Source organism: Xiphophorus maculatus, chromosome 2, assembly GCF_002775205.1.
Source record: "Xiphophorus maculatus strain JP 163 A chromosome 2, X_maculatus-5.0-male, whole genome shotgun sequence".
In the NCBI taxonomy this organism is placed as follows: Eukaryota; Metazoa; Chordata; class Actinopteri; order Cyprinodontiformes; family Poeciliidae; genus Xiphophorus; species Xiphophorus maculatus.
The window spans coordinates 14371493-14395367 of NC_036444.1; the positions used below are offsets into that span (position 1 = coordinate 14371493).

At 40.8% G+C, this 23875-nt stretch overlaps 2 protein-coding genes across 4 annotated transcripts; one reads left to right on the plus strand and one right to left on the minus strand.

Moving 5' to 3' along the window:
- Positions 1–1445: 1445 nt before the first annotated feature.
- On the plus strand, positions 1446–13689 carry fanci (Fanconi anemia complementation group I). The gene is made up of 37 exons (XM_005802246.3): positions 1446–1768; positions 1885–1957; positions 2072–2202; positions 2694–2847; positions 2930–2987; positions 3084–3125; positions 3255–3378; positions 3472–3557; positions 3648–3780; positions 3878–3955; positions 4036–4172; positions 4259–4439; positions 4970–5057; positions 5274–5404; positions 5481–5551; positions 5644–5758; positions 5840–5962; positions 6119–6187; positions 7009–7110; positions 7195–7380; positions 7607–7728; positions 8178–8339; positions 9292–9471; positions 9597–9763; positions 9842–9909; positions 10003–10119; positions 10198–10249; positions 10339–10466; positions 11659–11724; positions 11828–11924; positions 12012–12196; positions 12280–12336; positions 12407–12466; positions 12566–12634; positions 13043–13138; positions 13246–13347; positions 13478–13689. The coding sequence occupies exons 1-37, from the start codon at positions 1676–1678 to the stop codon at positions 13538–13540; spliced, it is 3966 nt and encodes a 1321-aa protein (XP_005802303.1). The 5' UTR covers positions 1446–1675; the 3' UTR covers positions 13541–13689.
- Positions 13587–23873, minus strand: polg (DNA polymerase gamma, catalytic subunit). Of its 3 annotated transcripts, none has more exons than XM_023352570.1 (23): positions 23786–23873; positions 22371–22968; positions 21566–21761; positions 21318–21485; positions 21065–21211; positions 20912–20991; positions 19942–20124; positions 19277–19419; positions 19059–19182; positions 18742–18963; positions 18022–18133; positions 17778–17831; positions 17528–17644; positions 17276–17436; positions 17151–17204; positions 16962–17079; positions 16401–16536; positions 16038–16284; positions 15834–15956; positions 15564–15732; positions 14508–14716; positions 14266–14426; positions 13587–13669 (listed from the first exon to the last, which is right to left on the minus strand). In XM_023352570.1, the coding sequence occupies exons 2-23, from the start codon at positions 22940–22942 to the stop codon at positions 13605–13607; spliced, it is 3561 nt and encodes a 1186-aa protein (XP_023208338.1). In that variant the 5' UTR covers positions 22943–22968; positions 23786–23873; the 3' UTR covers positions 13587–13604. The 3 variants fall into 3 exon arrangements, with proteins under 3 accessions (XP_023208338.1, XP_023208329.1, XP_014325449.1); XM_023352561.1 differs by having other exon boundaries at positions 17528–17641; positions 17751–17831; XM_014469963.2 differs by having other exon boundaries at positions 17751–17831.
- Positions 23874–23875: the final 2 nt, after the last annotated feature.

Consider the following 23875-nt stretch of genomic DNA (forward strand, 5'->3'; position numbering starts at 1 on the left):
CAGCTATAAATTACTGACATTGTAATTTATAGCTACTGTAATTAATTTATTTCATACATTTCAGAACAAAGGGAAAAACTTGCATATTTTTTCGTCGTGTTCCAATGCGAAATGTAAATAAACAACCAGAACGAAAGTTTATATACAGATTTTAGATTTTAATGGGATGCTGCATTTTAGAAGATTAATTTTTTTTGGTGTACAGTGAACCCTTGTCTTTCGCGGGGGTTGCGTTCCGAAAAGAACCCGTGATAGGCGAAATCCGTGAAGTAGTTACCTTTATTTTTTTACAATTATTATAGAGCATAATTAAATACTCTACATTGAAACCAAAGAACAAATCCTGTTTTCAGGCCAAATAACTACAGTAAAATAATCATTTTAATCTTCAATACGAAGTACAGTAGGACAAATTGTGACTCGCGTATTTCACTGTTCCTCTGACTGTGACGCTGCGGCCTGACTCACTCTCTTAATCCGCTCTCTTAATCAGATATACAAATATAGACCCCTGCATGTTATTGTTTGCATAAGGAAATTTCGCGCATGCGGACAACACTGGAAGGCAAAATCAATTCTTTTACATACCATCCATAGCCGCGCTGCCGCGGTATAATAATTTCTTTTGTGCAGTTTATTTGTCACAGTGCATTGTGTTCTGCGTCCTGATTGGCTAACCAGTCTCCGCGCTTCTTCTCTACCTGTCTTTGGTTTTAATATAGAATACAGTACATTTGACAAATCTGGCATTCCGCTGTTACACCAAGTGGTGTTATCATAATGTGCCTCCAGAGGGCGCTGTTAAACAGCAAAACTACAGACAGCATCAGAAAAGCGAAACCTTGAGAAAATGTTTGGGATTCAAATCAAGCTACTCAATATGCTTCAATGTAGCAAAATCAAGCTTCTTCAGCAATGACATATTGTAACTTACAGTTCTTGTCGAGTTTGTCAATGACTCATCTGCTCCATCACTGTCAAATCAGTAGTCTTAACATGGACATAACTCCCCATAACTTACCTATTTAAAAACATTTTTATTGGTATTATGTTCTACTTTTTAAGAAACTCACTTTTTGGGGCGTTTCCATTTGCTGTAATCTTTACTAAAATAAATGAACTTTTCCATGATAATCCCATTTATTAAGAGGCTCCTGTATGTGGCTCGTTAGGCCGCTACGTCTTGCTTTTAAGGGTAGGCTTAAGTGGTTACTTAGGCAACAGCGCCCTCTAGAGTGATAAAATGAATATGGCCCAAGAAAACATGTACGCACAAGAAACCATCATATGATTTGTTATTTTGTGTTTTAGCGTTATTTTTTTGTCCGCTGGATGTGATCAAATAAACTCCTGCCTGTTCAGTGACATGGTTTCCCGAGGAAGGCATAGTAAATTGTGCAAAAAAAAATAATTTTTTTTAAATCAAACATGGCAACCTCGGACTGAAACAGGAAGTGTTCGGTGGCGGGAAATTTGTTGTTATTATGAGATCGTTGCCAAAGTCAGTTCGTATTCAGACCGACGGAGAGATTCATTCCACAAGTTTCCGCAGAATTTCAACTTTTAACAGCAGATAAATGATTCAAAAGCGGACTGGGCTTGCCGGGACTTATAACGAACAGAGTTTTTAACCTACTTTTAGTTTCCTTGTGAGGTTCATCACTTCGAACGGATTATGAAGGCTGAAATGGATAAAATCGTCTCTTTATCAGATGGAGAGAGCACCGTTGAGCTTCAGAAGTACCTGTCGTCCCTGACAAATGACCAGGTAGGCCGAATTACAAAGTGGAATTGATTCATTATTTATTTATTTATTTGGTTTGGTTTATTTGGTTATAATGTCACGTTGTTTTCGTATTATTTTAACCTTGAATGCTTTTCTAGCTTGTTACAGCACTAACCAACAGTGCACTAAGGGGTAAGAAGGCCGGTGCCATGCTCAAAGGGATACTTAAAGGTAGGCAGTCTGCTTAAAATGAGACTTATCTTCAGTTGAATCGCATTTAAAGCTATATTGAAGTGGTTAATTGTGCAGCATTATATGCAGTATGAAAAGCTTTCTTGTCTGTAGGATCTCCACCTGGTTCCAGTGAAGGGGCGAATCGCAGGCTTCTGGTGTATGAGCATCTCATTCCTCTGTGTGAGTCTGGGGATCTTCAGGCTGAGGTGGCAGCTGATATCATTGGTCTGCTGATGCTGGAGGTAAAAAAAAGAGAGAAGAAAATATTGGAAAAAGTCTCCTATTTGGTATTTCTACCTCTATGCCTTGTAAAATTGATCCCTTTGAATTCTTCCTGGTTGATGGTTAAAGTGATTTGTAAGTGGTATCTTCAGCTATCTTCAGAAGTCGCCTCAATAATTAACAGAGAGAGACTATCTGTGTGTAGCTGAAGTTCAGAATAAACCCAGCTATTCTGTGAAGGCCTCAGAGGTTTATTGGAGAACTTTGGTGAATAAATAGCATCACGAAGAACAAGGAACACATCAGGCAGGTCAGGGAGAAAGTTGTGGAGAAATTGAGCACAGAGATAAGTTGCTATCTAGACATCTAGAGATGTGTCTAGATTAAGTTGGAAAATTCCTTCCACGTCACAATTATACATTACTTTTTGGCGGTTTATTTCATAATAAAATAATAAAATCCGTTGAAGTTTGTGGTTGTGACGTCTTTCTGTTCTGTGGTTGTAACACAGACTCACACACTGTCAGGATCGTCTCTCGCCAAACTGGCTACTCTGTTCGTCGACGCCATCAAAGTGGGGAAGATGGGCAGCGGGAAATCGCTGGAGCTGTTTCCTACGATCCTTACTGCACTCGCAGCGTGTGCAGCCTTGTCTTATGGCAAAGGTAAATGCTAGTCAGTTTTCTGAAAGAACACATACTGTATGTGAGGTATACATTTCAAAAGCATGACTTGTTGTAATTACAGGGGAACTCAGTGGTGAAGAGTACAAAAAGCAGCTGATTAACAGCCTCTGCTCAAGCAGGTAAAGACGTATTGGCTCTTATCTAACGCCAACCGCGTTTCACCAGTTATGTAACATCTAAAGAGCTCATAGGTTGCCTTCCTACTTTTCACGCAGATGGGATCCACAGTGTGTTATCCACCTGACAACTATGTTCAGGTAAGCAACCTTTCAGTGGCATTTCTTAAGCTGATGAAAATCATATTAAACCAATGTAACAGATCTCTTGTTGCACAGAGTATCTTTTTCTCCTCTGATATTGCAGTTTTTCATCCTACCTAATCCTAGGGACGTGCCGCTGTCAGCAGAGGAGCTGCAGTTTTTGGTCGACAAAGTCCTCAGAATGTTTTTCAAGATGGATCTGCAGGAGGTCCCGCCACTGGTTTATCAGCTGCTGCTATTATCGGCCAAGGTGGGTTAGTTATAAGTTTTGCTTTCGAAAGTAATACATCTACATGAGTTGCCCACTTCTAAATAAATGTTATTTTTTTTATTCTTTAATTAGGGCTGTAAGAAACCGATCCTGGACGGAATCGTCGGTTACTTTAGGGACCAGGACGATCGGCAGGAAGAAGAGCAGAAGGACGGAGTGTGAGCGAGTTTTTTCCTGCCTGGATTCACTCTCTACTCTCCGTAAATGCAGTATTCACTCATTCTAAATATTTTAATCCTTGTTCTTAGGAACTTGCATCTGGAGGTTCAGACTATTCCACAGGACCAGTTGAGGCACGTGGAGGGAACCGTTATTCTCCACATAGTCTTTGCTATTAGACTGGATAATGAGCTCGGGAGGGAGCTCCTCAAAAGCTTTAAGGTTACATTTTTTGCTATTTGCTTTTCATGTTTATTTTCAACATTTTGATCAAACATGTTGTGTCAGCTGTGCTGGAGATTTGTTCGTGTTTCTGCAGACATCGTACGGGGACTTGTGTCCTTTCAGCGTCGCCCTGTTGCTCTCAGTAGCACGCATCCAGCGATATGAGGAGCAGGTGGGAACAGCTTCAGATTTTTTCAGATTAAAATCTGTGTTAAATGTATTTTATTTTAGTTTATTTTTTTTTGCTGATAGGTGTTTGACCTTTTGAAAGGGGCGGTGATTAAGAGCTACAAGGATGAGCAGCTTCAACAAGGTTCGAAGTTTCTCCAGAACCTCCTGCCGGCTCACTGCAGTGTGGCGAAGATGATCCTGGACACAGTGAAGAACAGGTGAGGAAGCATCTTTTCTTCCACCTGAAGTCTTCAGATTTGCTTTTATTAATGTCTGAACTTAACTGAACTCTGCTTCTGTGCAGTGTATTTGGATGGGATCATGTCACTCAGGGATTGGTGCAGCTTGGGTTCTTTCTTATGGACACATTTGGACCCAAACCTGGACCGTTCGGCAAGTCCACAGAGGGGCCTGTTACTGCGGCCCGGACCCCGTCTCAGCAGGCCTGCAAGCTGGGAGGACAGATGCTCCTTCAGGGCTTTAAGGTACAGTAAGGTTTACTTTTAGGCTTCAGCAGTGTCGAGCAAAAAATAAGTTTTAATACCTTTTGAATTTGTTCACATTCTGTCAGCAAACTTTAATTGTTCCCTATTGGGATTTTATGTGATACACCAACAGAAAGCAGGACATAGTCAGGAGGAAAAGGATTTAGTTCAGTTGGACGGACATGTCTTTGTAGCTTTACTCTTTCCATTTTTAGATAATTGATTGAAAAGTGATCTAGGAGATGTTTAAAGCCCAAGATGTTCTATCATCTAATCTATGATGGTAGGTGAACTAAGAGGAAAACTGTTTGTGCTCCATTTTATTTATGGGAACCAGAGTAAGTGGGGCTGCATACAATCACAACCCTCCATCTTTTCTCTTCTGTTTCTGCTACTCTGTGTTGGTCTGTCACATAAAATATATTGAATTTGGCATCAACTGTGACAAACCTTTTGCTGTAATTGTGTCGTAACTGAATTGACTAAAATGTTTCTTTACTTTCTCACTGACCTGTGTCCGTCTACAACAGATGCATGAGCCAATCAGAGGCGAGATACTAGAGCAGGTCCTGAATCGTCTGGTCACAAAGACTGCCTCACCTGTCAGTCATTACTTGGGTAATAAACGTTTCCAATAGTTACATTGGCGTTTAGATTTAGTGATGACTCCAGTTTCACCTGAAGACGGAGAAACTAAACATATTAGCAGAAAATTAATCCTTACATTAGCAGATTTTTGTCCCTCTCTGTGCACCTTGGATGTAGTTGAAGTTGTTCCTCAAACTTGGCTGGATGCCTGTAACTAACACAGTTTTGAATGTTTTGACTTTTCAGACCTTTTCTCTGACATTGTGATCTCTGCTCCCATGATCCTCCTGGAGTCCTCCTCCAAGGTGACGGAGACATTCGACCACCTGACCTATCTGCCTCTGGGGACCGTTCAGGGTTTTCTGAAAGCTGTCCAGGTACCTAAACACAGATCCACGTCGAAGATGTAAAGCTTTGTGCAGTTAAACCATTTATTTCTGTTTTCTTTTCCAGCCTCTGCTCAAAGTCAGCATGTCTCTGAAAGATTCTTTAATTTTGGTGCTTCGCAAGGCCATGTTTTCCAGGTATGAGCAGCTTTGCTGTTAATCTGTTGCATCCGATAGAGAAATGAAATCCCTCCTTATACTGTTTTTCCCTTTCTATGACCCTCCACCAGCCAGCTGGATGGCAGGAAGTCTGCAGTGACAGGCTTTTTGCTGTTGCTGAAAAACTTTAAGGTTTTGGGCAGCTTGGCTTCCAGTCAGAGCAGCCAGGCTGTCTCCTCCAGCCAGGTATTGATCCAACATCTCTACTCACAGACACAGACCGCTTGTTTGTGGGGTGTTTACAGTCCTTTTAAAACTATCATGTAGGTCCAAGTGGACGTTCACTCTCGCTATAATTCTGCTGCCAATGAAGCTTTCTGCCTGGAGATTCTCAGCAGCCTGCGCCGCTGCCTGGGCCAGCAGGCCGATGTGCGCCTCATGCTCTATGAGGTAGACATCTTTTGATGTCATGTTTTGTTTTGTTTTTTTAGGTTATTATTTCCTAAAAACCTGTGAAAAATTTCCAAATGTTTCAGTTTGTTTAACTTTTGCTCTTTGAAAGGCTTGTTGAAGGATTGAGGGATCCAGTTTTTTTCTTATTTTCAGGGTTTCTATGACGTTCTCCGCCGCAACTCTCAACTTGCGAGCTCCATCATGCAGACCCTCCTCTCACAGGTTTGTGCTACACCCTCTTTTACAAAATAAAGCCGAGCAGCACCTAAACATGGGTATAATAGAGATTTATTTTAAAAATTATAAACATGACAATTTTGTCAGAGGAGATAAAGGAAATGTGATTTGTGTTGCATCACATTTGTTCCTCTGGGAAATGGGAAGTCATTGATCACAATTTGATATTTTATTAACATAAAAAAGTAAACATTTAGAAAAAAAAATTGGTAACACTTTATGGTGTGCATAAGACTGACATGGCACCGTCATAAACATGACATAACACCTGTTATGAACATGAAGGAGTCTTCATGAATGTTTCTGACTTTTCATGAAGTGTCACTCAGTAAATAATAAAAATGTCAGCTTAGTGTTATATGGTAAATAATTACATTTTTATGCAATGTTGCATTAAAACTTACATTAAAAATCCATTATTAAGAGTAAACTTTGCATTAAAAGTGTCATTACTTGCTGATTGACGCTTCATGACAACAGTCCTAATCATTCATAAAGACTCCTTCATGTTCATGGCGGCGGTTATGTGATGTTTATGACAGTATCATGTCAGTCTTATGCACATCCCTTCAAATAAAGTGTAACCAATTACTTTTTTAATTACATTTATTACACAGGAAGAAAATTATTAGGAAGAGCCAAGTATTTAACGTGTTTCCTCTTTCACAAAGTAAATTTACTCAAAGTAAAAGTTGAAATTTTTCTTAAGTGTGAGATATTAAGGTTACGGTACCAGTATATTTGGATGGCTCTTTGTGTGTGTTTTTTTTTATTAAAATGTGAATATTAAGTATTTGCGTCCTCAGGTGAGGCGATACTATGAGCCGGAACAGGACCTGCTTCCTCCTGTCAAACTGGAGCCGTGCATCACTGCTCACGGCGACCAAGTCTACCTGCAAGAGCCGCTGGTAGCCGACTGTATTTGTCACGTTTCGCCGCCACGTCTTGCTTTTGTTGATGAGTCCTCTAAGGCACTTTCCGTTGCTTTTCAGGCACATCTAGTAAGCTGTACTGTTCACTGCCTGACGTGGCTGCAGAACACACACCAAGCTGCAAACCTCAACGCGGATGACAGCGATGATGAGGAAAATGATGAGGGATACAAATCTGAATTACAGACAATCTTGGAGAGCATGACAAGGCGCATGATCAAATGTGAACTGGAGGATTTTGAACTGGTATTAAATGGAGAACTTTTTTCCCCCTCTAATAACAACATATCCTTTCAATTAAAAAGCATTTAGTTAGTAATTTTACTAGAAAGCGTAGCTTTGGGATGGATCCATTTATACAACAGCAAGCCTTTGCTTTTATAGTTGTGTGTCTCCATCCATTTTAGTGTTTTATGATTAACTTGTGACGTCAAAGCACTTTTTGAATCCGTGCGTTGTCTACATCCATCAGGACAAATCGGCAGAGTTTTCTCTGGGCTCCAGCGTTGGAGTGAAGAATAACATCTACGCTGTGCTGATGATGGGCCTCTACGAGGTCCTGATGGAGTACAACTTCATCAGCGCAAACTACAAGTAACTATCAACTATTTGTCAGGGTTCCTGCAAGCTCTAATCCCTCTTTTCTCTACTTGGGCTTAAATTTAATTTAGTAAAGTCTTATATGTTTATTTCACAAGCTTTCTTGCTGTATGTTTAAGCAGTTCTGTTAGAAATATTCTTGTCTCGCTGTCCACTGCTTGTTAAAAAATGTGTATAGCTAGTGATTCTTTATTTGAAAGTAAATAGTCATAATGAAGCTGACTGTATGTGGTGTTAAACTCTGGCAATCTATAAAATCACTTGTGTAACAAACTGGGATCAAAAACTTCTCAAAAACTCAAGTCAACAGTTTTATTTAAATTTGAGCTCAAATGTAAACAGTTTTATTTAAATTTCTCAATATAAAGAATCCACTTGCCGTACAGTGATGTAGTTGGAATAAAACGAAGTGCAGATGCTAAACTGTTGCCTCTGTCTTGCAGTAAAACGCGCTTTGAGGAGCTTCTCGAACTCTTCCACCGCCACCACAAACTGTCTGAGATCCTGAAGGAGAAATCTGGGAAAGGTCGAGGGCCGTCACACAAAACGCCTCGCAGTTTGCTCTCCTTGGGCTTCGTGTCAACTCTCATCACCGTCCTCTTCAGGTGAAATCTCTCAGGTTTCCACACACAGAGCATAACTCATAATCGTTTAGTGTTACTGTTTCATAAATGGCTTTTCAGCACTCTGTTATTAATGAAACCGTTAGTAAAGCTGTATTAAAAGCTTTCAAACTAATGTATTGAATCTTAAATTTATTTGAGCAGGGACAAAACATAATAATATTACACTAAACTAAATACTACCTGAGCTCTGCCTAAGATATATAGACACACCTTTAATGTATTCATTGGAGACAAAATACGTAAACATACATAAATTCTTTACAGACTGTTAGCACTCCTAACAAGTACTTCAAAATAAAATATTAGTAAATATATATATATATTTTTAAGTTTTATACTTTTATTGTTTTAGCTGATCTGAGCGTTTACAAACTTTTAATTTGTAATCTTTCCCTGGAGAAGATTCCCATTGAAAAACAACAAAACTTAACCACATTTTAGTCAAATGGATAAGATGAAGAATAACATAAGTAAATACAAAAATGTGACAAAAATAACAACGATTATTCTAGTTTTTAACAAATATTTAAATGAATCTGAGCTGTTAAGCTGTTTCACAATTCTCAGATTTCCTTTAGCTACTCTTCAAAATGGGACACATGATAAAACATGCCATTCAAGTTCAGTAGATGTGCTGCAAGAAATAGCTACTTGCCCAAAGTTGGAACACACAAGGCTGGATATGAAACAAAAGTTTTTAAACCTTTCTTACAATAAAGTGGTAAATTATTCAAAATAAAGAAAAATCTCCAAGAACAACTGTTAAATTTTTTTGTGTGTGCGATTAGGCTGCTATTTTATTATTAATTTAACATCTGACATTAGTGGCAATAATTGTTGAGTTTGTAGGTATCACAAGACAAACTAATAAAATGATCATTGCTATCACTGACCTGCAACTTTCAACCAACCGAATGTTCTCCTTTTCCAGAGATAACAGTCAAAGCAGAGAGGAGGCTCTGTCCGTGTTGCGTTCAAGCGGGGAGTTTCTGCGTTACGCTTTGAGCGTCGCGGTTCAGAAGATCCAGCAGCTGGAGGACACCGGACACACGGACGGTCCAGATGGACAGCATTCAGATAGGACTTTCCGCTTCCTCTGTGACATGACAAGGTTTAACATCCCTACGTCTTTAAGAGCCTTTTGATTTTGACTTTTGGTTTCTTTTGCTGTTTGTAGTTTTACTCCTCCCTGCTGGGACAGCTGCAGATGACGAGTGATCTCTGTCTGTCTCGCAGCGTCCTGATGTGGCGCTACACCAACATCCCGCGCGCGGTGGAGGAGGTGGGGAAGAAGGAGAAGCGCTGCAGCTTGTCCCAGCTTTGTCTGGACGGTCTGCTCAGGATCTTCACAACCTGCCAGCAGCGCTACCCAGAGAAGATGGCCCAGCTGCTTTCTGCCATGGGTTAGAGATGCACTGCAAACGTCCTGAAGGTCACAACTGTGAAAAAGTAGCATTCGTTCATATTTAAATCTCTTCTAGATGTTGAAGATGAAGCTGAGCAGGACGATGTTGCGGAGATGAACTACTTTTACATCAGACAGTTTCAGGTAGAGGCCTGAAAATTCCTCTTCCTTTACTGTTATTTGTGCCACTGATATGTTTATGTGCAAATTTTTATTATTTTTGTTGCTTATTGACAGAGGGCGCTGTTCACTCAGTTGAGTGGAGGCGAGGAGGACTTCAACAGCCGAGAAGCTCAGGTGCTGGTCGGCATTTTGACCGTGCTCACACGTCAGCTAAAGCCCTCTTCTAAACAGGCAAGGTGCTTCGTTACGTGGACACCATCTCACTAAGTGGGGAGTCTTTTATCAAAATGATCTACTTTAAATTTACAGTTTGTTCAGATGATCACCTGGACTGTGAAAATCTGCAAAGAAACTAGTTTTGGTCAGTGGCTTTTATCTGGGAGCTTGTTGAGTGCACAGAAACTGATCTGGAAGTTAACTCTCTTTTTTTTTTTTTTTTGGTTATTTTAGAGGACTCTGCGTTCTGTAAAGGGCTTCTGTCACTGCTCTTCAGCCTGCAGGTCCTCTACAAGACTCCAGCGAGTCTGTTGCTGGAGCTTTGTCAAGACATTCACAGCCAGTTGGGAGACATTGATCAGGTGATGGATGCTGCGACACTTTTTCAGGGTGTGGATGTTCTTTAGAGCAGTTTTAAGTGTAAAACTGGGTGATGTATTATAAAATTTAAGGCTTTCGAACTGTGTAGTTTCCTTTCAGTGCTCTATCAGAGACCACAGCATCATGTCACCCAGTGGGTGTAAATTTTGCGTTAACGCTCCTTGTGTTGTAAGATGTGATGAGGAATGTTCTAAAACTTCTGAGTTTACTTCATAAGCAAGATGGTCTTTTTTCCTGTAGATTTTAGAAAATACATCCAGGATTGTTAACCTATTTTATGCATTTTTTTATTGTGATTTTCGTTCCCATCTCACAGCAAAATCCACTCTAATGTTCATCCCTTGTTGAATGTTGTCCCTTAAAAAATTTTTCTTTTAATGGCACCAGCAATTTTTTACATTTTCCTAACATTTACTCACTGTTTTATAAATACCTTCTTTAAAAATAAGCTATAGAATATTTTATATTTAATTGTTAAAGTAAATCGGCAATGCATGTCTCCGGGGAATAACAACTTGAATAAGACGGCTGTGGAGCAACGACCAAGTTTCCAGCTCCACGCACAGTGAGTAGGACGTGATGGAGGTAGCAGACGGATGCTCATGGGTCACCAACACCTCATAAAAACAGTTTGTTTTTTAGAGGTGATGCCAGGAAAGCATTTTTAATGCTTAATAAGACTCTCCTGGGACTTTAACTGGAACATTTTGTTTGGTTAGATACGACTGAAGCCACAAGAACAGAGAAATTCATCTTGGAATTTGAACTACAAGAGATTTCTTCTGAAGTTTTAATGGTTTATTTCTTTTCCACCTGCCACAATGACCTAAATCCTACAGAAACCTCATAAGGTGTGAAGCATAAGAGATCGTCTACAGATCTGGATGGTCTCCAGACAGAGTTCTTGGAGATGTAGCCAAAGATCCCTTTTGCTCCAACCCTAAATCATGTCATAAATGTCGAGGAACAGTCAAAATGAAGAGCAAAACGGCAACAGTGTGGGTGCCAAGAATTGTGGGAAAGATTATTTTTTAAAGCAAAAGATTATGTTCCACATTTTCCAGAGGAAGGTGCCAATAAATGTGGAGGGCGCTCCACCAGTCAAACAATACAGCGAACAGTTATAACCGTATTTGTTTTTTAATCAACCCTGCTTTTTTTTTCTCCAATCAGGATGTAGAAGTGGAGAAGCAGTGTCATTTTGCCATTGTTAACATGAAAACAGCAACAACAGCAGCAGTACGTATCGTTTTCCAGCTGCAGGTTTTGGATATATTGTGAAATTCCTCCCCCAGTACCTCTAAGCCATCTCTCTCTTTTTGACTTTTAAATCTCTCCCCAGCTGCTCGTCCTGACTCAAGTTGACAGAGTGCTGGATGAAGTGGACTGGCTGATTGCCAGGAAGAAAAGTCAAACAGCTTCTGAGAAATCTGGCTCTGGTACGATCCCCTTTTCCAAAGACGCTTAGTTGGATTATTAATCCACCCTGCAGACAGTGAATGGAGCCTGAACTTCTCTGGTTGCAGCCGACGCCTCCCAGACTGCAGGCCAGCAGGACCCCGTTGAGAAGGCGGTGACCCTGCAGCTGGGAACTCTACTGACCGCTTTAAACGAGCTGGTCCAGGCGGCTCTTCTTCCCGGAAACTGCACCATAACACTGCTGAGAGAGCTGAGTCGTACTTACACCACCCTCACCACCCTGGTCAAATACGTGCGTATCTGTCCGGTTGATCATTTCAATGACTGTCAGTATCCTGGTGTGACTTTTCCTTGTCTGTTAAATCTACACTGTAGTACATCCAGGTGTGTGCCAGCCAGCACGGGTCACTGCCAAACAGATTTGAGAAACTGGTAGGTCTGAAGTTTTACTATTTGGTTTTAATTTCCTCTGAGTTTTTAATTTAATGCTTCTTCTATGCAGGTGAAACTATCTGGTTCCCACCTGACCCCGCAGTGCTACTCCTTCATCACTTACGCCCAGGTATAGTCACAATCAGTTTGGTATTATTGGCATAAAAGGCAGCCTCATCCTTCACAGGAAGCATTGAAGTTTTTCTTTTCTTTTCTTTTTCTTGGTTAGAGTGGAGAATCCAACCCTGGCGATGACAAGAAGAAGAAGAAAAGGACTGAGGTGAACGCCGCTGCGTCGGTAAGGACTTTAACCGCGTAGAAATGAATCGCTAAACCCGACGTGGCTGAGAATGTGAATGTAAAGTTGATTTTAAAAAATGACGCAAAAGCAACAGAGACAAATGTGAAGCAAATTCAAGAGTTTTGTAAAGATAAACAGAACTGCTGTTGAAACTAACTCTCAAGGACCCGGGTATCACTGCACTTGGTTAGCCAGATAATATGCCTGATCAAAACTCAAAGAAAATCTGTGGAAGATTTTAAACAGGAAGTTTAGAGACCGCAGACCCAGCAATGTAGACGAGCTGAAGGCCGCTAGAGGATACGGATTTTGAATTAATGAGATCAACTTTGCAATGATTAGTTCACAAGCTTTCTTATAGCTCCACTTGTTGTTGATTTTGAATATTTACTTTTCTCTTGACAGGCAAAGCTTCTCCGTGAGACAACGGCCATCCCCAACCTGATCTTCAGCATTGAACAGTATGAGAAGTACCTCATCACTCTCTCAAAGAAATCAAAGGTCTGTTTAAACCAGTTTAATAAACAAAATACATAAATATTTAACAAGAAACTGGTGTGTAAATTGGGATTCAACCATTGTCTTATGATTTGCGCACATTTTTCCAGGTCAACCTGATGCAGTACATGAAGCTGAGCACTTCGAGAGATTTCCGCATCAACGCTGCCACCTTGGATGCGGCCCTGCAGGAGCAGGAGGAAACCAGGGAGGTTGGTGAAAACTTCACAGGATGTCTCAAATAGATGTATTCCTGATGTAACAAAAACCTAAAAAGTTCTTGTGATTTTAGTTTTCAAGAGAGCGGTCTGTCAAATGTGGTTCATCTTTCTTATTTCTCAGACTCAGGAGTCGCAGGACGCAGAGGAGACCCAGGAGCCCAAGCGGAAGAAGAGAAAACAGTGAGCTGGAAACGACTCCTTTCCTCCACATCATAAACCTGCTGGTCACACTGGTCAGCAGGAAACGGCTACCTGCCTTTGCTCAGAGAGCCTTTGGTGGTGCTGAGGATTTGGTTCATGTCCAGGGCCTCACCTGTGGAAAGTTTTGCACTTTGTTTAATAATCTGTTATATTTATGTCAATTTATTAAAAGAAGCATCTATTAAATATGAAGTGAACAGTTTTATTTAATTAAAATAGGAATTAGTTTCTTCCTATTTTTCATAATTGAAACATTTTTCAACAACTTAGCTTCTTTTGTTGAATTTCCCGATAAACTGCTTGTTTTGAGTAGAAGATGGTGTAGGTGTAATGGAGAACAGTTTTCAGTTTAGACACACTACGTTCAGGGAAAGATTAGGATGCAGACACATTTTTTTCCCTCAGGTTTTCTTTTGATATTGCATGTTTTATTTACCATTACTGGTGAAAATTGTTTAAGGAAACTAATTGAATCAAAATTAATTCTGTTCTGTCCCAGAAAAATCTTTCAGTGCAAATAAGATAAGAGTTGGGAATACAACTCCAAACCGCTAAGCGGCTAGAGTTTTATTCTGGATCCTTTTGGCAAAATAAATAGTTCCTGTTACATTTCAGACTTCCTCTTGTCTTTTCTGTACTGTGGATGTATTAAAAACATTCTTTACTGAACAAAATGTTGGCAATTAAAGAAAAAGGACCAGAGCTCACCAGGTGGAATACCGTATTGCCTCTCCATACCAGTGGGGTTGGAAGGAGTCACACAGTCCATAGTAACTTCCTTCCTCAGACATTGGTCAATGTCAACCGCACTGAAGAACGCCACCGACTGTGGAAGGTCCTGCATGCCTAACGCATGGGCAAACATACACCTGTAATTAAAAAAAAAAGCTATGATTAATAAATAAACTGGAGCAATAATAGAGTTAGTCAGAAGTGTTTTGCACAATGACCTTGTCAGCAGGTTTGTGATCTGCAGCGCCAGCGCTGCTCTGTAACGATCTTCGCTGCGGACGAGGTAACGCACTTCGTCGTGGATGCTGATGCAGAAACGCCCGTCGATGTTGTATTCCTCGAAGAGCCACTTCATGGCCACCAGCATCAGGTGCAGATAGTCCACCGCGGAGCTCTGGACCGCCCAGTTCACTCTGCTAGTGATAAACTGGAAAATCAAATTAGGATTTAGATGAGAATAAGGGGTGTGCTGAGAAATCAGCCTCAGACTAAAGTTGATTTAATGCTGGATCAGTCAATGCAGCATATATAGGCCTCTGCAGTATGGAAGATATTACTGAATAAATAAAGAGTCAGCTACAATCACCATCAGTGAGACGAAGCTTTAAGGATCTTAAAAATTGCATTTTTAACAGCGGCATGTCTGCTGTTAATTCAGATGACCACAAGAGGGCGATAGACTATAACAGAAGGCTCCTTATGAAAAGCTATGATTGTAAAAGATGCATTAAGAAATACTGGCAGCTTCAGAGTTAGAGGTAAGGATCCACATATTGTACAGAGAATACACAGACTAAAAATTACTGTTGACTTTGCTAGTAGCTAATATAAAAGACTAAAATATTATCTTTGTGATTCTTTGGTCACAGTTGAACAAGGTTCCACTAGTATCTGAAAACGCAGTGTGATGTCACCTGTGGTCCTAAAAAATAACAATCTATGGCAAATAGAAGCTTTTTGTACAGTCGTACTAAATAATGAAGGATTTAGCAATCTTAACACATGAGTGGTTGGCTAATGTTATTTTTTTTAAAAATAAACCAATGAATATTTGAGAATGTGGTGGCACGTTTTACATTTTCAGGGAAGAAAAAAATGAAAGCGAGGTCGAATCTGTCCAGTTTGGAGATATGCTGGAATTCCTTTAACTTTGTGTGATTCAGAATAAGTCAGCCCTGTAACTGTGTTTTTTTACTTAGCATTATTTGACAGCCCATTTAGATTAACAATGAACATAAAGTTAGTTGATTTTTTTTTTTTTTTAATTGTCTCACCTCATCTTTTACCGCCTTGGGCTCCAGAGCTCTGCTGATCCTGCAGCCTAGAACAGGAGTGGCCGGCTGCGCTGAATGAGCTACACTCTCCAACTTATTGAACATGTCCGACTCCGTGCCTCCGGCCCAGACGCGTTTGGCCACAATATCCCACTTCTTTCGCCGGGAGCTGAGACGTTACGGCAAACACACACATGGAAGATAAGAGGCAACGGCATCCAGAGATGGAATATGGAAAGCTCCTGAACTTGGTTGGACTCGCTCTGTTACCTCTGCGATGCAAGTCTACTGATCCTCCGCAGCTCCTCCAATGAGACGCTTCCATTCTCCTCCCTTTGCACATCTATACCCAGCTCATTGACGAGCCACTCGCCCTCCTCCGATAGATGGTATCTGACATGAAAAATATATAAACAGCAATCGCCTCCAACTACTTCCAGCTGAAACCTTCTCCATTCACGTTGCTGAGCTCACCTGCGTACACCCTTGGTTAAAGCATACATCTGCCTGGCCTTACTGGCAGCTTCCGTCTGATTGAGGCGGTGGTTGAACTGCATCAGCAGCCTCTCTGCGAATGGCTGTCCTGCCCCGTATATCCGCCCGTAGTTGAACACCTTAGCGTGTTCTCTGCTGATGCCCACAGCGTCTGCGGTCCTGCTGTGCAGGTCTGTCCCCTGACTTTTCTTTCCTTGAAGGGTCATCCAGCCAAATGCTGTGCAACCTAGACCACATATATTCAGGCGAGATTACAAGTGAAAAATAAACAAAACAAGAAAAAAAACAGACAGCATTTTTTTTTTTAGTAATGCAGCCTAACTTTATAGGGATTCATTTTACCATGCATGCCAGCAAAGTGAGCTTCTCCGAGTACAGCAGCAATCCAAAGCTCCTGAGAGTCTACGTCTGCTCCAACCAGGTGATATCCAGGTGGTACCTGAACCATGGCTTTCATTTCACTGCCTACTCGGTCCCTCTGAGGAGGAAACAAAAGCAGATTTTAAATATAATGTCATTTAGTCTAAAACTGACTAGTAAATTGATGATTTTACACTCTTCAAACAGACATATAATATAAACTAAAACATAATATGGCCACCACCATGCTCAACAGCTGGTAATATGATTTAGAAGTCTCATCCAAATTTTTCATTTATTTATTTTCTCCAAATGAAACAGTTTGAATCAGATGGAAGTAATGCAGCATTCCCACAGGAAAATGATCCCAAACATATTCAATACAATCAAGAAACAGGATAACATTAAGCTTCCACATCTCAACCCTAGGAAACCCAACAATCTGAATGTTGTAAAATCATCTGAGAAAAAGCATCATCTTTAAAATGTTTGTAAACTTCTTGCAGGCACTGTCCGATTTTCTGTTGCAGCTCATCTTCTTACCCGAGCATTACTGGCGGTCAGCCACGTTGGCTCCACAGCCCTGCGGGTCACAGTCCCAGCTGTGATGACCTGAGGCAGGATGGCCCCATACTGGCCCTCTTCATCATAGTCCTTATGCCTTTAGGAAGACCCAAAGTTAGACACATAGTAGTTTGTTTTTATTTCTGGAATGCAAAGCGCCATACATACCTGCTGACATTACGAGGAAGTTCTCCTTTCCTTAGCCTCAGCACCATCTGAGAACTTTGAGGAGACAAAAGACCAAGTTAAACCCATGTTCAGTTCTGACTGTGATCCGAACAACAGATGGATACCTTATCCGTTTGTGAGCGTTCCTCCAGAAAGACATCATCTTGTTGATCTCCAGCGCTCGTGTTGCATTGGTTTCACCTCTTCCTGCTCTTAACGTACCATCCTCCATTTTAGCCAAGAAGTCCTTTGAAAAAGGACTGCCTACATTGTTGTGATTACCGTCCTGTTGGAGAGATTAGTCAGAGTGAAAAAAAAACAAAAAACCCCCCCAATGGAGCCATTAAGGGCACCAAAGTGAAATTAAAGTTGCTCACCTTGTGAGGTAATTTAAAAAACCAGCAACCTGGAATATCTATGTCATTGTAGGGGCCGTTTCCATGGTGATAGTGGCAGTGACTTTCCTCACTGAGAGAAAAGGGATCGTGGGACTGCTGATGAAGGATACAATGAATGGAATAGAATAAATCCCAGTTAAAATCACAACAGGCCAAAAAGCCTAACTCCAAAACAAGAAAGAATTGATCGGTCCATACTGACCGTCTTTAACTTTTTCTCATTTTTTACCAGTCTGGCTCCGTTTTCTTCTGGGAAATGTTCCAAGGCGCTTAACTCCTCCACCTTTAAGCGCAGAAAAACACAAACATATCACAGTCAGTACAAGTCATCACAGAAAATGTAGACACAATTAATTACTCATAACACTACTGACTGAAGAACCAGCAGCCAAAATGAGCAAAACAATCATATTAGTGCTTCCTTGGGGGACAAATATTTAAATTATCACTATATTTCTTTATTTGTTAAGCACCTTTGTCCAAACTGTGCTGTCGGTCCACACAAGCTCATCTGAAGGGTTTAGATACTCAGGCTGTTCCTTGCTGTTCTGCTCACAATGTTCTTTATATATCCTTTCAATGGCTCTGTGAAAACACACGTTTAAAGCTGAGGTTAAATGATCAACACAATAGTAGGCAATGAGTCTCATTGCAGAATATTCTTGTTTTACACATAAATTAAAAGAATATCCTTAGAGGAAGATGAATAATTATGACTAAGAATACAATTTCACAAAAAAATGAAAATTTTCCTGTGCAGTCATTTCTATTCTTCATGCATTTTTCCAGCATGATAAAAAAACGGAGGCAACATGTTAAGAACACAGCTCAAAAATGAAGGTTGATATACTGTAAATATTTCTGCTTTTAAAAAAAGAAAAGTCTATTCAACTATTTCAAAGTTATGAAATGTTTTCCCCTGAGCTTCAGCACACCTTAGTCAACAACATTTAGGCCATGACTGCAGGTAGACCCAGTGAAATGACTGCTCTGCTCTTTCATAGTCTACATTGGAGATTTCCCTTACTTCTTATTTTCCATTGCACTCTGTCCACTTTGCAGATAATCTGGTACAGACGATTCAGACTTTTGCATTTACCATATACTCTTACATATCCTCAAACTTTAAAAAAGGCCTTCTCTTCTAGAATGTGTGTCGAGTCTTTTTACTTGAAGAGCACCAAGTCAGGCACCTGTGTGGACACAGAGACTCATGATTTTCCTCCTCAGAATTCAGATTATCCCTCCGTCCAGGAACCAGATATCCCCAGCCGTGTTTCTCTGTGTAATGCAGGGGGAAGCCGTCCCACGTCAGACCCATCAGTTTCGGCGTCAGCCTCATCTGCAGGCTGATGAGGCTGGCTCCCGGCGACCAGCTGTCTTCTGACATCTTCTCACACAGCTTACGATACCACCTAGAGAAGATCAGGTCGAAGAAGGAGAGGTTTTCAGAAAGAAAAGAGTGCAATGTCCAGTAATAGATGACTGTGGTGTTCTGGAATAAGCTTACGCTGGATGTCCAGGAAGATGTTGCCTTCTCTTAGGAAGACGAGTCACTGTTTCCTTGAGTTTCTCAACAGCTAGCCTGCTAGAGCAAGGACCTGCCATCTCCTCCTCGGATGGCGGGCCTGGGTCTGAAAAACATAACCAGCTGCCTTAGTTTTTTGTATCGTCATTAACTTCAAAAACTTGCAGTAGTAAAATAAAAATGTAAAAGAAATGATATACCATCTTCCCAGTCTGGAAGGGGAGTGGAAATCTTTGCTTCAGCTGCTTTTTTGGAGTTTTTCTTCTTGCTAGCAGCGACTTTCTTCTGCTTGAACTCCTGAACATCCCACTCAAGATCCCAAAGCCAGGGGTCTTCTTTGTACCTTAAAATATAAACCATGTAATTTTTTTATATTTTAATCCATAACAGCAGTGCATAGAGAGTTATCAACCTAACAACCCAAAGGGCCCAGCCAAATAAAACTGGTCTAATGCTCTGAGGGCTAAATGATGCTTGAAAATATTAAATGAAACCATTTGAAATTTGGTTTCATTTTGAAAACGAGGAACCACCATGAATGTTCCATACGTACAAAAATAACATCAAAAACTGAATAACAAAACTTTCAACCTTATAACAAAACTACTAGTTTTATTTTGGAATTTCAATTAAAATATTGCATAAAATTACATAGAAAAATCATATTCATATTTGAAAGCATTGCTTGGTTATTTTTTATTTCTGATCCCAGCTATTAAGAATGGAGGAAGTAAAGGGAACCGGTGAGTAGATGAAATGTAAACATGTGGCTTATCCAGAAGTATTACCTTAAGACACAATCTGAAATAGAATAAAATGCTATAAGACAGCCAGCAGCATGGGACCTTATCAGTTACTCTCTGACCTGTCATCCTGCAGGAGTTGACAGGCATCGTCAGCTAGAATCATCAGAGACTTCTTCATCTCCCTCTCAAGCTCTTCGTAAACATCTTGGGAATCCTCCAGGTAGCGGTCCCAGTTCTGGTTGACGGGAAGGTAGCTGACACCCATCTCCAGCATCCCAGCAAACGTCACTGGATGCGGACACCTTACCAAATGCAGAGGAGACGATTAAATTTTTAACAGCAGCGTAAGATGACTCTTCAAACTAAATACATCATGATACACTCCAAAACATCTAGAAGGACACCAAATAAAAACAATCAATACAAGGCACAGGTCATCTGGTCCTGCCCTCTGATCTAATAATAAATCTTACAAATTTACTGCCTTACGAACTTAAACTTTTCAACATGTTGCTGCATTGCACCCCCAAACTTTAATATATTTTATTTGAACTATAATTTGAGGGACAAAAATACACAATTTTCAACATTTGGTTTAGTTGAACCAGACCAAAACTGATCTTTACAACCAACACACAAACCACTATGTGTGGCAGAAAACTGACTCTGCACATCATACTGAACACACAATACTATCAGTGAAATATGGCAGTGGTAGCATCATGCTGTTGGAATGCTTTACTTCAACAGAGAGAGTAACCCTAGCACAGACGCTCTCCATTCAGTCTGACTGAACCTGAGTGATTTTGCAGAACAGAATGGTCAAAAATATCCAGCTCTAGATATGCACTTTCAGCTGGAAGTGCAAGGAAATGTAGTTCTGCAAAGTATTGACTCAGTGGAGCTGAAAACAGTGGCACAATTAATTTCTCGGATTTTTATTTTTCCACCACTCTGCAATTGTGCATTGCTCCTCGTTGGCCAATTACAGAAATGTGAGCCAAAGCAATGTGACAAAATGTATACAAGTTGAAGGGGCATAAATACTTTTGCACAACTTCTGATGTTTATGTTTGTGGGTCTACCAACCTCTCCATGAAGAGGGGCAGCTGCTCTGTGAAGACCTGATGCGTGGCCTCTACATCCAAAGCACAGTACTGCATTAGCTCCTGTAGATGGCAGCAAAAGCACATTAAAACTCCATAACTCCAGTTAATATTAAAATTTGTATTTATTTCTAACCTGAAAGTTGTTCCTGACATCAAGCATAGTTCCTTTCACAAAAATGTTTCTGGCCTCTTTCTGCAGTGGCGGCCCTCCCACATATAGAGCATGGACGTCGGCTAGATTGTTAATGCTGCTTATGTCCACCCAGGCCCAGGAGCCAATCTATCAACAAAACATGGAGTTTTTTAATGCGGAAAACAACTTTACAAGATCAAAATTCAATTTATAAGTTTTACAAGTGAATTAGAGTGAAACAAAGAACACAAACCATTGGGCCTTCCCTCTTCTGTCCAGTTTTCTTAATGTGCTCCTTAACCTCCTGAAGGCCCCTCTTCTTACCCAGCTTGTTGGCCATCCACAGCGTGCGCTGGAAGGCCGTCAACCCAGAGATGGCCATATGAAGACTCATGGTGTCCATGAAGCGTGTATTTGGACCCTGAATGCAACAAAAGCGATGTCTTAATTGATAATAAAGTGACAGATTAAAGAAAAATACAAAAGAACATCAAACCTAACCTTCAGAAGGTACTGCTCCTTGATGAAAGATCTATCAAAGCTAACGTTGTGACCCACTACGAGCCTCTCCTTCCACTGACCGCCTGGAGGGCGGGAAGAGTTAAACGGTGTCTCCAGGGGAATGAGGTCTGCAAGAGTGAGCTGGTTTGACCAAGAGTACCGCTCCTCAATTAGACGTTTACTGCACCAGGAGTACCTGACAAGACAAAGCATCATAGCAGGAAGTTAAGACTCTCAGCACATACAGTGCCTTGCAAAAGTATCCACACTGCTTTAAGTTGTTCACAATTTATCATGCTATGACTAAAAACTTCAATGTATTTTATTTGAATTTATATGACTGACAAAGATAAAGTAGTGAATAATTCTGAAGTGGAAGGAGAATAGTTTTCAAATATATTTGAAAAGGTTTGTTAGAGAACAAACGGCATCATGAGGATCAAGGAACCCAGCAGACAGGTAGGAAATGATGTAGTAGAGAAGGTTTAGGGCAGGTGAGTCTTCAAGGTATTGACTATGAGACTGAATACATCAACATACCACATATTGCATAAGCAAGTCACATTTCAAAATAGTTATTTGTAAAAAATAAAAATAAAAACGATTGAAAACTATGATTTCTTTTCTGTCAGCTTCATAGTTATAAGTTTGTTTGTGCTGGTCTATCACATAAAATCTCCGTTTAATACACTGAAGGTTGTGGTGGGAATGTGACAAAATGTGTGTCATGAACTCTTTTACAAGGCAAAATAACCACAATGGTTTTCCCATTTTTACATGTTTTATATTGATATTTGTTTCTCACCAGTTGGTAGGAGAAAGAGCGACAGCCAGAGTAGGGCACTGCCCCTCCGTTATGCACACCTCCACATCAAACACTAGTGCAGACTCATCTGGGAAATCCACTTTCTGACTTTCCCCGCCAGGCCCATAGCGGGTCCAGCCCACCTCCCAGCTCCATTCCTGAGGCATGGGTGGGAGGTCGGCCTGCTGCAGCTTTGAGGCGGCCTCAAGGTAGGGAATGCTCTGCTTCTCAGCCAAGATGCGAAAGTGATCATCTATGTTTTTCCCATACATCCGCGGAAGCTTAATGTTGACATCAGGCAGCAGTGAGGTTTCCTTCCCCCACAGATTGTGATTCTGCAAGTGCCTTATGCTGCGCTCCACAGCTTCCTCCCTGTACTCTGGCTCAATGCCACGAAAGATTTGCTCATGGAGGTTTCTGGAAAGCATCTGGATGTTAAGGGGGTTCATGCGGGTCTCCGTCGAGTCCTCGCCCTGCAGTGAGCAAGGTGTGGTGGAGTAGAAGGACCTTAGACACCTCCATCGCAGAGAGAAAAACGTCCTCTTGAGAGGACAGAGTGACAAATGCAACATCACCTCATGCGGACGTCTCACCAGAGCTGTAGGACAATCAGATAACAGCAAATTAACCTCACGTGACTTCTTTGATAATGAAAGAAGATCCAGAAGAATGGATTTCCACTCTCAGGTTTCACAAAAAAGCTTTTAAAAAGCGTACCGAAGAAAACACAGCAAATCCTTCCTTGGGTGTATTTGGATCAGTGACATCATAAGTGTCACGAAAGCTAAACTGATCAGCTAACTGTCAGCAAACATCAGCTCCAGGCAGACTTTTGACATATTTCACCATAGATTCTGAAGCATCTGAGTTGTGTTTAGGTAGAATGGGCTCTGCTTTACATGTCTGAGCCAGTGTTTGAATCTGAAGCTGATCAACCCTAAGGAAAGCCAAAGCTGAAGCAAACCTAGAGGATGACAGTAATCGCCACTAGAACTTTACTTTGTACAAATCTGTTGATATACTTAGTCAAGTTTTTCAATATAATTCGCATGGTTATTTGTCAGCCATAAGATCTATGATAGTCATTAAATTGAAATTGCTTCACAACCCTCTTAAGGTTGGGGTTGTCGCTATTGCTTACCACCTTTTTTCGACCTCACTTTTATCCTTCCATTCAACTTTCTGTTAATATAACTGGATACAGCTGATGACCGCTGGAAATAGGCACAAGCCTCCTCACAATTGTAAGCCCTCTGCAAATACAAATGAGCCTGAATTCTTTTTCACCACAAAAACACTGTTTGCAAACACTGCTCCCACGTGTTCATCTCGAAGTAACTTACTATATAATCATTAAACGTAGCTTTTTTAACTCGGTGACAGAGGACAAGAGAGAAACGCACACTTGAGCTTACTTGTTTCAGGCGGTGGGATTTATTGTGAAGTCCGCTTCTAACCGAACGAAGGCATCTTTGCGTCCCATCCAGTTTGAGTTTTAACACCAA

Coding starts and splice junctions, on each gene's coding strand:
- fanci (XM_005802246.3), top strand. CDS start 1,676: ATGAAGGCTGAAATGGATAAAATCGTCTCTTTATCAGATGGAGAGAGC. Junction 3,781..3,877: donor AGCTCCTCAAAAGCTTTAAG/GTTACATTTTTT, acceptor GTGTTTCTGCAG/ACATCGTACGGGGACTTGTG. Junction 13,348..13,477: donor AGCAGGAGGAAACCAGGGAG/GTTGGTGAAAAC, acceptor CTTATTTCTCAG/ACTCAGGAGTCGCAGGACGC.
- polg (XM_014469963.2), bottom strand. CDS start 22,942: ATGTTGCATTTGTCACTCTGTCCTCTCAAGAGGACGTTTTTCTCTCTG. Junction 21,486..21,565: donor AGGAGCAGTACCTTCTGAAG/GTTAGGTTTGAT, acceptor TGTTGCATTCAG/GGTCCAAATACACGCTTCAT. Junction 13,670..14,265: donor GCAATACGGTATTCCACCTG/GTGAGCTCTGGT, acceptor AACTTTCCACAG/GTGAGGCCCTGGACATGAAC.